This window comes from Anguilla rostrata, chromosome 5 (genome assembly GCF_018555375.3).
Source record: "Anguilla rostrata isolate EN2019 chromosome 5, ASM1855537v3, whole genome shotgun sequence".
Taxonomy (NCBI): Eukaryota; Metazoa; Chordata; class Actinopteri; order Anguilliformes; family Anguillidae; genus Anguilla; species Anguilla rostrata.
In genome coordinates, this window is record NC_057937.1 from 8,239,022 (window position 1) to 8,250,417 (window position 11,396).

Here is an 11,396-nt window from a genome sequence, read left to right on the forward strand (position 1 = left end):
GGCTACTTCAGTATGACGCGTCCCAAACCCCGGATTTCAAGAGTGAAACAATAAAAACAGCCCATCATATTAATACAAACCTGGAACGAGAGTTTAAGAGCTCCCAACTCAAGGTGGGAAAATCATAAGTCTGACATTTTAAAAATGAGCTGCACTTTAAGAGAACAATTGAGAAGTGTTAACATTGACAAATTATTTTATTACAGTGTTAAATTAGGATAGGTAGATCTTTAGAGACAGATTTTCACGGGGTCGTGGAGCAGTTAGCTATGTCTTTGTACCGATTTAGCTAGCACTAGCTAGCCAATGTGTTTTAGTTAGCTATCCTTAGCTATCATCTTGCGATTACCCTTTAACATCGCATTTAGCAGACAGAATGTTAAGATATTGTCAGTTATAGCCACGGTATTGCAGAGCCAGGTCGCATCTAACATTTTCTATCTATTAGCTAACGTTCGGGTAGTTTACTGGCTAAGTTGGTGCTAGGTAGCTTGCAAAGTTGCACGTTTCTTTGTTCACTAACATTAGCTAACTCTTTGTTATATAATGTGATATTACGTTAAATTATGTGCTTGCTAGTTACCTAATTCAATGCCTAGCATTTAAAATAATGTTTGGTCATTGATTAACAAGAATGATGATTGAACGTTGGGCAGTCGCTGTCAGTCACAGTCGTGGTAGTAGTAATAATAATAATAATAATAATAATACATATTGTAACTTTATTTTGTATGGTACTTTTTGTACATAGGATACATCACAAAGTGCTCCATAGAACACAAGAATAAGACACAAGAGTAAGACTCGTGGTTTGCCCACGCTAGGCAGTCGATGGCCTTGATGGTTATTTTTATCAGATTCACGTTACCATATTATTTAGCTTTGCTAGATTTATGCGTAAGCCTTTAAACGTGAAATACCGGAATGCTACCATTTCATCTCACCTAGCTGGTCAAATAAAACAGGTGTTCCGCTGCCATTGCCACTGTTTGGTTATATTGGTATTTTCCAGGTTACCAGGTGAAGCAGGTGTAATTCAGTTCATGTTTTTTCCCAGTCTTACGAATGTAACTGTCTGTGCCATATTTCATATGTAAGAAGAAAGGTGCAGAAAGCAGGTTTTAAAGGGTTCGGGTGTATACATTTTTTTATCAACTAGTTTGTGGGTGTGAACGAGTGAGAGTATGAGAGGGTGAGCATGCATGTTCTCACCACTTTCACTGTGCCTGAACTGTATTCCCATGTCTGTGGATTTCAGCACTTGTAACTCTTTACCAAAGACATGGTGATGGAGAAGCCAAGCCCGCTGCTCGTCGGGCGGGAGTTTGTGAGGCAGTATTACACACTCTTAAACAAGGCACCTGATTTCCTGCACAGGTAACACTATTTCGACTATTTCCCTAGTAATCACCCGTCCGTTTCTCAATAGCGGCAGTTACCGTTTTTTTAAAATCGAATCCGTAATCATTATTTTCGTAATAATGGCGTGTGTAACTCGTTTAATTTTAATGTCGCTTCTGAACGTTTTGGTTTCCGATATCATGATGCACGAGTTTGGCTCACACTGCTCGCCTTCTCTCCCCACAGGTTCTACGGCAAGAACTCGTCCTACGTACACGGCGGACTGGACGGCAGCGGGAAGCTAGAAGAGGCCGTGTACGGGCAAGCTGTGGGTGCCGCGTCCATTAAACGAGCTTTTGGTGTTAACGCTTCCGAAACAATAATGTGACATACATTCAGCAAAGCATGTAGGTCTAGAGTGTTTTGTTAATCAGAAATCTGCGTAGTACCCTCAAGGTGGACATGCCTGAAATAGAAATAGCTTCTCAATTTGTCACGCAAGTTTCTGTGCTTGCACCTGATGTATAAGTTTCCTCTGTCCTTGACTGTCTAATGAAAGCCTTTTTCTCTCCCCTCCCAGGAGATCCACAAAAAGGTCATGTCTCTGCAGTTCAGCGAGTGCCACACCAAGATCCGGCACGTGGACGCCCACGCCACCCTAAGCGACTGCGTGGTGGTGCAGGTGATGGGCGAGATCTCCAACGGCGGTCGGCCCATGAGGAGGTTCATGCAGACGTTCGTGCTGGCTCCAGAGGTGTGTGTTTGCGTGTTTGCATGTGTGCATGTGTGTGTGTGTGTGTGTGTGTTTGCGTGTTTGCATGTGTGCATGTCTGTGTTCGTGTGTCTGTGTTTGTGTGAGTGTGTGTCTGTGTTCTGAAAAGAGCTTGCTCCTGTCTCTGTGTGCTCAGGGCTCTGTGGCGAACAAGTTCTACGTCCATAATGACATTTTCCGCTACGAGGACGAGGTCTTCGGTGATTCTGAGACGGAGCTTGACGAAGGTACGCATCTTCATTTTGAGCTGACACATGAATTTCAATCAGTACGGGTGATTGTGTTTTCAGGAAGAAGCATTTCTCTGCATTCTCCGTATTGACTGTTTTTATTTTTTTGTTGTAGAATCAGAAGAGGAAGCTGAGGAGGAGCATGTGGAGAGGCAGCCCTCCCCTCAGCCCCTGCAGGACAGTCCCATCAGCACCCCCTGCTATGACCCACACCCTGCCAGGTAAGCCCCTCCCCCTACTATGAGCCACACCCTGCTAGGTATGCCCCTCCCCCTACCTTGAGCCACCCCCTGCTCTGTTAGTTATTTGCAAAAAATCACATCCATTTTTTTTGAAAAAATAGTATCAATGTATACAGCTGGATAGATATTTTTCTGGATTACCTTGCCAAAGGGTACCACAGCAGTGGCCTACCTGGGATTTGAACTTGTAATCTTTTGACTCAAGCCTCAAGCTCAGTTTGTTAACCGGTACACTCCACTACACACAGCTGAGCCGTTAAGCTGGGTGTGTGGCAGCTGGTAGTCCGCTGAATCTGCTTTGGTAACCGCAGCAACGGTGTTGAGGAGCTGCTGGAGGAGGATGTTCCGGAGCCACTGCCTGAACTGGAACCAGAGCTGACGAACGAGGAAGCAGCGCCCGAAGCGAGAGCGGAGGAGAAGGCCCCGGAAGAACCGGAGGACACGGTGGCCCCTGCACCGGCTGAGCCCGCCCCAGTCACACCAGAGCCACTCAAGGTCTGTCCCTCCCTATGGCCACATCTCTGGCCACACACACTTGCACCCACACATGCTTGCACGCTTGCACACTTGCACACTTGCGCACACACACACACACACACACGCACACACACACACAAGGTAAACGCATATTTTCCCCTGTTCTGAGTGACAGCATTACAGCTTCTCCTCATTCCTTACAGCCTTCCTCCTGGGCTTCAGTGACCAGTAAGAATCTTCCTGCTGGGGTCCCTCCCCATGTCGTTAAGGCTCCGAGCTCACAGGTAACACGTCCGTATGCACAGGGCCAGCGTGAGGCCTGCGGGAGAAGCAGTGCGTGTGTCTGCCCTCTTATAGGGACAAAGCTTCGCCCTTTTGTACCCTCATTGCAGTGTGTTCAGGGTGTTGTGATCCAAATTATTTTAAAAGTGGAGTGTGTTTTAAAATTGATTTGGTCAAATCCCTTAATAATGGTCACTTGGCATTTTTAAGGTGGTGAAGCCTTGTTGCCAGGAGAAACGTTTGGGCATTTCCTGTTTAGTGTGAGCACCTGACTGGGTTAACGCCAGCTGCGTGTGCTCTGTGCTGATCCGTTTCAGCTCCGAGGGGAGGCGAAACGGGAGGCTCCGCCCCTGCGCGGCCGAGACCAGCGGTCCAGGCCGGGGTTTTCTCCGCGGGGTTCCCGACCCGGTGAGAGCGGCGGCGTTCCTGCGTTTATCACGGCCCGAACCAGCTTAAGGGAACTGGGCCCTGTTTCACACAGCAGGAACACTGATTCAGCTGCTTGACTGCACTGCGTAAAACCCGGAACCCTCACAAATGTGGAACACGGACTGAAGGAAAAACTCCACGTTCCGGGTTCTACTCAGCGCAGTTAGCCGGCTAACTCGGTAATCCTGCTTTGTGAAACGGGGCCCAGATTACTTTCCTGAGTGGATCATTCTGCACGGCCTTCCTGGCGGTCTGGTGAAACTGCTTTAACCGCTGTGACCTGCGGTTCATTTTCAGACGGTGCGTCGCCTTCAGAAGCCGGAAAACCCCAGTTCAACGTCACGGGCAAAGGTAATGGCTCATTTCTAAAGCGAGGGCGTTTTTTTTTTTGGCGGAAACTCGGCGGGGGCGCGTCGACTGACCCGAGCGCTCTCCCTGCCCAGGTTCGGAAGCAGGCGACCCGGACGGCAGGAGGATGGTGAGGCATCCCGACAGCCACCAGCTGTTTGTGGGGAACCTGCCTCACGACATCGACGAGACCGAACTCAAGGACTTCTTCATGAGTATGTACTACGCACTAGCAGAGGTGGAAAATCCAGGTTCAGAAAGTAAAAGTCCGCCCCAGTGTTTTGTTCCAGTCACCTGGATTTGCTAATTAGCACAATTCTTCAGCCAGGAGGTAAACTAAATAGTGAAATCATTTCTGATTTGAGGCCATAGGTGGAAGAAACACAAATTTTTACTTTCTGACCCCTGGGCTTTCCACCTCTGCTCAGCAGTGTGTGTGTATATGCTCGTGCTTCATGTTGTGTGTGTCGAAGGTGTGCGCGCGTGCGTGCGTTCGTTCGTTGATTGGTTTAACTGTTTTTGTGTCTTGCAGCGTTTGGAAATGTCGTCGAGCTGCGTATAAACACAAAGCCGGTGGTTGGGAGGCTTCCCAACTTTGGATTCGTGGTGTTTGATCAGTCGGACCCAGTGCAGAGAATCCTGGATTCAAAGGTTGGTCGCCTGAGCACTTTGGACACAGATGTGATTTGAAAAATAAATAAATAAAAATCAGTCACTAGTCTAGGAGAGTAGAGTCGCTATCATATATTTTAATACAATTTTACATTTTTTAATTTAAAGCTCAGTTTTTTTTTTTTGTTGAATTTCAAGGCATTTGCTGGGGGTGTTTCACTAGTGCCCTCTAGTGGCTGGCTGTTGCGATGTCCGTGTAAGCTGTTGTAACGGGAGACTGGGAGAGTTCTGTTGGCTTGTCCTTCACTGTCCTCCTGTTCTGTCGTGTCCCTGAATGACCCCCATCCCCCGCCGCAGCCACTAATGTTCCACGGGGAGGTGCGGCTGAACGTGGAGGAGAAGAAGGCGCGGGTCGTGCGAGAGAGGGAAACCCGATTCGGGGACGAGCGGCGCGACGTGCGCCGTGGCGACCGGGCCTTCGGGGGCCCGCGGGGCCCTGTGGGAAGTGGCGCGCGGGACGGGAGGGCCCCCTCCACGCGGGGCGGGGTGGCTCTGAAGCCCGAGGGCCGTTTCGCCGGACAGCGTCGCTGACAGCGCCACCTGCAGTTTGGGAGGACTACAGTACACTATTTGTCCTCTTAAAATCTGCCTGTGTCGATGGATTTTTTTTTTTTTTTTTTTCTTTTGGTTTTTGGAATGCGACATGACCTGTCAACCATTTTTCAGTTGTGATGCAGGGGAAACTAACAGAGCACTTTTGTTTTTTCAGCTTCGAGCTGATACTCCTTTACTGGTTTTTCAAGAGCTTGCTTATATCTCATTTGTAATTTAACTAAATGGACCAAGAAGGAACTTTCGCATCTGTGTTGGAGAGACACAGCAGTAACAGGCTAATCACTGGTCACATGGCCTGTGGTTTGATGAAGAGATTAAATGTACAACCTGAAGATCCTGAGGGGCTATTTTCAGAATCCCTCACATTTGCACATTTTCTGTCATTTCTGCCCAGTGCTGTCGGAATCAAAAGGTGCAAATTTTGTGCAACTGGGTGAGGAAAAAAAAAAAAAAACTTCCCCTATAAGAACATTGCTTGAAACTAATCGCATTATTGCACTTATCAATATGCACTAACAGGTACTTTTTTTTCTTCTTATTACGTCGATATGGCTGAGATCAGTCTTCACGCTATATCTAGTAGGTTTGGAGGAAGCCGTGTCCTTGATCCTTGATTGTTTCAGTTTATGATGGGAAAATAACTGAGAGCATATTTTCCCTTAAATAATGAGAAATCCTAAACGTTAGATGAGTGAAGATGACTGACTCCATCCATCCAGGCTTACATGTGGAGCAAAAGCCTTCAACTACTTTTTCGCCTCTTGACAAAAGCATTATGGTGCCTTAAGTTGTGTGTTTGTCTGTGTGTGTGCGTGTGTGTGTATGTGGCGCTAAGCAGCTTTCAGATGCTTTTGAGAGGTTTTTTGAGAAATTAGATTTTTGCTTTCATTTGAGTTTAATTTGCTAAGGCTGTTTCTTTGAATGATTTCAAAATGGTGACTGAACTACACAGCTTGGCGTTGACAGGGAATGGTGCTTGTTGGCGCAAACACAGGCTGTCCCAAGAGAATTAAAGAATGTAAACACTATGTCCTGTTGACTTCGGTCACAATAAAGCCGTTGATTTGTCAGCCAGGTACAGCTTTACCAGCAGCTCATAGGTCAATCTGACAACCAATAAACAAGGATGGAGTCGCCTAAATTGCAGATGTAGCAGAATATTTATCACCTTGTGAACATAATCCTCTAGGGACTGCTTGTGAACTCTGAACCTGCAAAGAATACTTAACTGTGTGGCATTGGTGTTGAGTCACTGTTTTCTGTGGATTTCAGAGTTGTGTACAGCAGAGCTCTTTCCGTTCCAGGCCGTTAGCCTTTCTCTATGGCAGTGTTTGCTATGCTGGGAAACTTTTGGCCGTCTGCTGATGGGACAGCGTTGTCTGAACCCTGTGCTTTTCAGCTCATGATGAGTAACCGGTACTTGTCGAGTTGTTGTTTACACTCATCTTCTGCTGTTATCACTTGGTAGGCATGAACTGTTCTCCTTGTGTCTGGAACACGTCCTTGCTTAAAAATTTCCTGTTTTCAAAGAGGGGACCTGACCAAATACCCGAAGTCAAAGCACCCCCCCTCCTTGACTGACTCTACCTTCCACTTCCTGTGTTACCGTATCCCTCCCTGTGTACTTCCTGTGGTACACCTTGTCATTTCTTTCTCCTAAAATACGGGGGGAAATGTCACCTGTCTTTCTTGAAGCGTATTCTACACTTAACTTTGAACTGAATGGAAATTGAATTCCATTTTTCATTTTTGAGTAATAATTCCGGCGGTGTTATGAACCTTCCCTCTCAGCACTCTTTCATTTCCTAAGTGTGCAAGTGCATCAACACTGCCACTGAACACTGTGATGATGGGTTTTTTTTTTTTTTCCATGATTCCCTCAAGAAAATACACTTTGTTTTGTGTTAAGACTAAGGCCTGTACAAATTGATTGGTGGTTCATAAATGTGGTCCATTGTACAGCGTTTACTTGAGAAATTGTAATGTGTGAGCAACTGTTCCCATTAACATAAATTGCCATTTAATAAACAGTTCATAAGAAATTGTAATGTTTCAGTGACTACTTTCATTTCAGTTTCAGTAACTACTTCCATTAACAAACAGACAGTTCCAAATGAAAGAGTAGCTATGCATGCAGTTCCACTGCATGTGTCTTGATGTAAGTAATACTGGCTGTAAGCATGAATGTCCTGTTGCAGCTGCAGCAACAGCTGTGGCCATTTACACAGGATTGCCTTAAAGCTAAATCTAATGTACACCATTGGGATTCACTCTTGCACTTGAAGATCTATGGTTTGTGCGATTTCTCTGCACTTTATTGATCAAATAAAGTCAAAGTTGATTACACTGTTCATTCATTCATTCATTCATATGTAGTTACTCAAAGTTTTCAAAGTAAACATTTTCCTGAAAAAAAGTTTAACGTTTGAGTCACAAACAAAGGAGAGCGTCTTTGGTACTCCACTAGTGAGAAAAGCCATGCAGGTAACCGGTATCCACGTGCACTGAACATAAACGCCAGGAGGCAAAAGGAAGCAGAGACGTCATAACTATTTTTAATTGCGCTCACGCACACAGTCCTGCCATTACATTTCTTCCCCAACAGAGGGTTATAGGTAGCGGTTGAAACAAAGGCCCACCTCCTGCAATTGGCAGATACATGAATGTTGCACTTGTTCAATTTGTAATGTTCATTGTGCGAAACTATTATGCCCCATTTGGCATAGAACAAAACCCGAAGGATGAACTTCCGCTGCCAGCAGAGAAAATATTTTTTTCAAATCATATGTGGACCATGGGCGCCAGCCTACGCTAGTTGGCCTCCTGTGAAGTAAATCTATGACGTCATCGGAACAGGCCTGTGCGTCGAGTCTCTTTGTTAACAGTTCGACAATTGTGATCCTACGACTGTTGTGTCACAGCAAACCATTATTTATATAAATACCACACATGGTAGCTACCTCTACAGCAGTTTCCGTTATTTAATGAAATACTCTTTTTCCCAGAAAAGCAAAGTAATCGGACCAATACGTACAACATGTCAACTCTCCTTTCGGAAACGGAAAAATATAACTTTATTAGCGTCATAGACAGAGGAACATTTGGACAGGTGGCGACGTTCCAGCGGCAGAGCGATTTAAAAACTGTGGCAATAAAGACATTGCCCCTCAGCAGCGCCAATATGTTAAAACGTGAAACCAGACTTCTAGCTGCCCTCGCCCGTGAAAATTTGGAGCAAAGCCATATCGTGCATTTTTTCGAATCTTTTCGAGACCAAGAGTACCAACACATGGTCTTCGAGGTTCTGGATAAAAACTTGTATCAGTTTCAGGCGGATATCGGTTTCAAGTCTCTGTCCATCCGAGATATCCGTACTATTACATTCCAAGTCCTCACAGCTCTGAGTAAATTGAAGGCTATCGGAATCGTTCATGCTGATATCAAACCGGAAAACGTAATGCTCGTCGATCAGAGCCAACACCCCTTCCGAGTGAAGCTGATCGATTTCGGTTCCTCTTACACCATCGATGAAGCGGACGCCTTACGGGTTTCCTACCTCCAAACCAGGTAGATAATGGATGTTGCATAATTTATTGACGTCAGTAAACTTGGTGAAATATGCGTGCGTATGTAAGTGGAATTGGATGTGTGCTTGTGTGCACTGTGTGTAGCCTAATTGTGCAAGTGAGAATAGTTTGGCTACAGATATCTGCGGTTTACACTCTATGTATGCCTATGTTTTCAGCACAATAGAATGTTCCTCGGTCATTATTTTGCCACAGCAGATTAGGATAATGTGCATTTCTCCTGACTGTCCCTGAGCAGTGATGAGCAAATGCTCAATAAGACTTCTTGCCTCTTTTTTCCAGCTTTGTCTTTCTTTCACAAATAGACATTTAGTTAAATGTCTTGTGGGCCTTGTCTCTCAGATACTACAGGGCTCCTGAGATTGTTCTGGGACTGCCCTTCTGTGAGAAGATGGACATCTGGTCGCTGGGCTGCATGGCGGCCGAACTGTACCTCGGCCATCCCCTCTACCCGGCGAATTCGGAGCTGGAGCTGCTACACTACATGTGCGAGACCCTCGGAATGCTCCCCACCAGCCTCCTCAACTCCGCCAGCAAGGCCAAGTACTTCTTCGACCTGGTTAAGAGACGCGTGGGGGAGTCCCAGTGGAAGCTCAAGCCCACCCAGCAGAGGCTGTCTCTGACCGGGAGGCGGAGCTTGAGGAGGCACGTGGTGACCTCGCTGGCCCACCTGGAGAAGGGCGTCCCCGTGGCCGGCTTCGGGAGGGAGGACGCGGTGGAGATGTTCGACCGCTGGTGCATGGTGGACCTGCTGAAGAGGATGCTGACACTGGACGCGCGGAGCAGAATCGACGCCGGCCAGGCTCTCCGCCACCCATTCGTCACCCTGCAGCACCTCCGTGCGTCCGACGGCTACCGCCAGTACTACGATTCCTCGCTGCGGGGGTACAGGGAGGCTCTGATCCCCCGCCAGCCCAGCCCGGACGTCCCTGACCGGACCCTGGCGCCCCCCAGGGAGAAACGGTCCCTGAGGAGCTCGCTGCGGTCGTTCTTCGCCCGCCTCTGCGTTCTGAAGCGCAGGAAGAAGCCCGTCGGCCCCCGGCCCGCCTCGGACCACATGAAGGGGCAGCCAGCTCTGCCAGGCCCGCAGGCGAAGGAGGACAGCGCCGAGGGTTTCGGGACAGCCGAAAAAGGACACGAAAGCCCGCCGGCAGGCACCGTGGCAAGCACCAGCCAGGCGACGTGCGACGAGGTGGAGAAACGCCACAGTCAGATAAAACGCCAGGGGTTAAGAGGCTGTATGATGCAAACACTTTTAATGCCCCATGAGTGCTGTTGTTGTAAATCCCACCCCACTGATGAGTCATGAAGCAGTTATCCCTACGTACATTCAAAACACCCACTCATTGCTATAGCAACAGACACGTGACATTCCAGCGGGGCTATTAAGTGGCTGTGACACCGCAGCAGCTAGTCTAGAGGTGGCATACCTTTTTTAGGACATTTGCTGCAAAGCTTGATCAGGGTATTCCATAGATAATCTTCCTAACAGTGCCTGTACTCATCATGTTTGCCCCCCATCTCCTCTGCCCTCTCCTACAGGAGCCAGCCCCGCTGTCCTGGTCCCCCTAAAGCGGGAGACTCTTCCCCAACCTCCTGCAGGGTCCAGAGCGCCACTGTGGCGAGGTGATCACGGAGCTGCCTACTACCCAGAATCCAGGCTTCATCCCGGGCCTACGCCTCCTGCCACTCAGTTCAGTCGCTCGCCAACACTGAGATACAGACGCTGGAGACCCCTTGCCCTCTGCCTACCCCCTTCTGCCACACTCTGGCCCGGGGTGGAACTGGTCTTCTCAGGTGCTCTTGGAGATCGTCCCGCTCGGCTCCTTCTCAGACACGCCAACGTCCAAACTGGAGCGCTCAAAGTCAGGAGGCCTCCGTCCCACAGCTCCTCTCCTGGGTCTCCTCCGCCATGTTGCAGTTAAACATGAGTGTGGAGTGTAGGTTGCTCGGCAACATGCTCCGCCCAGCAGCTGTCATTGGCTCATTGAGAGAGGCGCATCACCCGGCTTCGGCTGGGCTGGCAAACAGAAACGGGTGCTTTCTGAAATGGAGTGAAATACATGTACCTTACAAACAATACTTCAGAGGATGAATGTACCTTACCAGTTAAAATGAGTAAGACTCTAGAACATGCTGTTTCCAAAAAAACATGACAGATGCAATTTTTTGTTCAAAGACAGTAATGAAGTAATAAATACAGTTAAGCTGAAACACTGTTCACTGTTCTCCATACTGTACCATTAAAGCTGAGCTGCGCAACCCTGTTCCTGGAGATCTACCTTATTATTCTGTATATAGTGTAGGTAGTAAGTATAGTATACTTGCATATGTTGTGGTCTTCTCTGGGTGTGATTGCATTTTTTGTGGCTGTAAAACCACAAATACGACATTGCTTTATGCAGAATAAAATAGCTTCCATATGTTGTGCATCCAAATGACTGACTGTAAGCACAAGGCA

General features: G+C 47.5%; 2 protein-coding genes across 4 annotated transcripts; both read left to right on the forward strand.

Annotated features, from left to right (window-relative positions):
* Positions 1 to 7,390, forward strand: LOC135254605 (ras GTPase-activating protein-binding protein 2-like). Its single transcript, XM_064334908.1, has 13 exons — positions 1 to 113; positions 1,259 to 1,377; positions 1,588 to 1,669; positions 1,922 to 2,095; positions 2,250 to 2,340; positions 2,459 to 2,564; positions 2,897 to 3,080; positions 3,266 to 3,346; positions 3,662 to 3,752; positions 4,071 to 4,124; positions 4,217 to 4,336; positions 4,654 to 4,772; positions 5,091 to 7,390. Exons 2-13 carry the CDS (start codon positions 1,283 to 1,285, stop codon positions 5,322 to 5,324), a joined length of 1,431 nt encoding a protein of 476 aa, XP_064190978.1. The 5' UTR covers positions 1 to 113; positions 1,259 to 1,282; the 3' UTR covers positions 5,325 to 7,390.
* A 557-nt stretch (positions 7,391 to 7,947) lies between these two features.
* On the forward strand, positions 7,948 to 11,202 carry LOC135254606 (homeodomain-interacting protein kinase 4-like). 3 transcript variants are annotated; one of them, XR_010329927.1, is made up of 4 exons: positions 7,948 to 8,915; positions 9,278 to 10,127; positions 10,478 to 10,628; positions 10,745 to 11,202. XR_010329927.1 is itself a non-coding variant. In XM_064334909.1 (3 exons), exons 1-3 carry the CDS (start codon positions 8,386 to 8,388, stop codon positions 10,505 to 10,507), a joined length of 1,410 nt encoding a protein of 469 aa, XP_064190979.1. In that variant the 5' UTR covers positions 7,948 to 8,385; the 3' UTR covers positions 10,508 to 11,202. The 3 variants fall into 3 exon arrangements, 2 of the variants coding, with proteins under 2 accessions (XP_064190979.1, XP_064190980.1); XM_064334909.1 differs by having other exon boundaries at positions 10,478 to 11,202; XM_064334910.1 differs by having other exon boundaries at positions 8,808 to 8,915; positions 9,218 to 10,127; positions 10,478 to 11,202.
* The last annotated feature ends 194 nt before the right edge of the window (positions 11,203 to 11,396 follow it).

Coding starts and splice junctions, on each gene's coding strand:
- LOC135254606 (XM_064334909.1), top strand. CDS start 8,386: ATGTCAACTCTCCTTTCGGAAACGGAAAAATATAACTTTATTAGCGTC. Junction 8,916..9,277: donor GTTTCCTACCTCCAAACCAG/GTAGATAATGGA, acceptor CTTGTCTCTCAG/ATACTACAGGGCTCCTGAGA. Junction 10,128..10,477: donor GCCAGGCGACGTGCGACGAG/GTGGAGAAACGC, acceptor CCTCTCCTACAG/GAGCCAGCCCCGCTGTCCTG.
- LOC135254605 (XM_064334908.1), top strand. CDS start 1,283: ATGGTGATGGAGAAGCCAAGCCCGCTGCTCGTCGGGCGGGAGTTTGTG. Junction 1,670..1,921: donor AGGCCGTGTACGGGCAAGCT/GTGGGTGCCGCG, acceptor CTCCCCTCCCAG/GAGATCCACAAAAAGGTCAT. Junction 2,096..2,249: donor CGTTCGTGCTGGCTCCAGAG/GTGTGTGTTTGC, acceptor CTGTGTGCTCAG/GGCTCTGTGGCGAACAAGTT.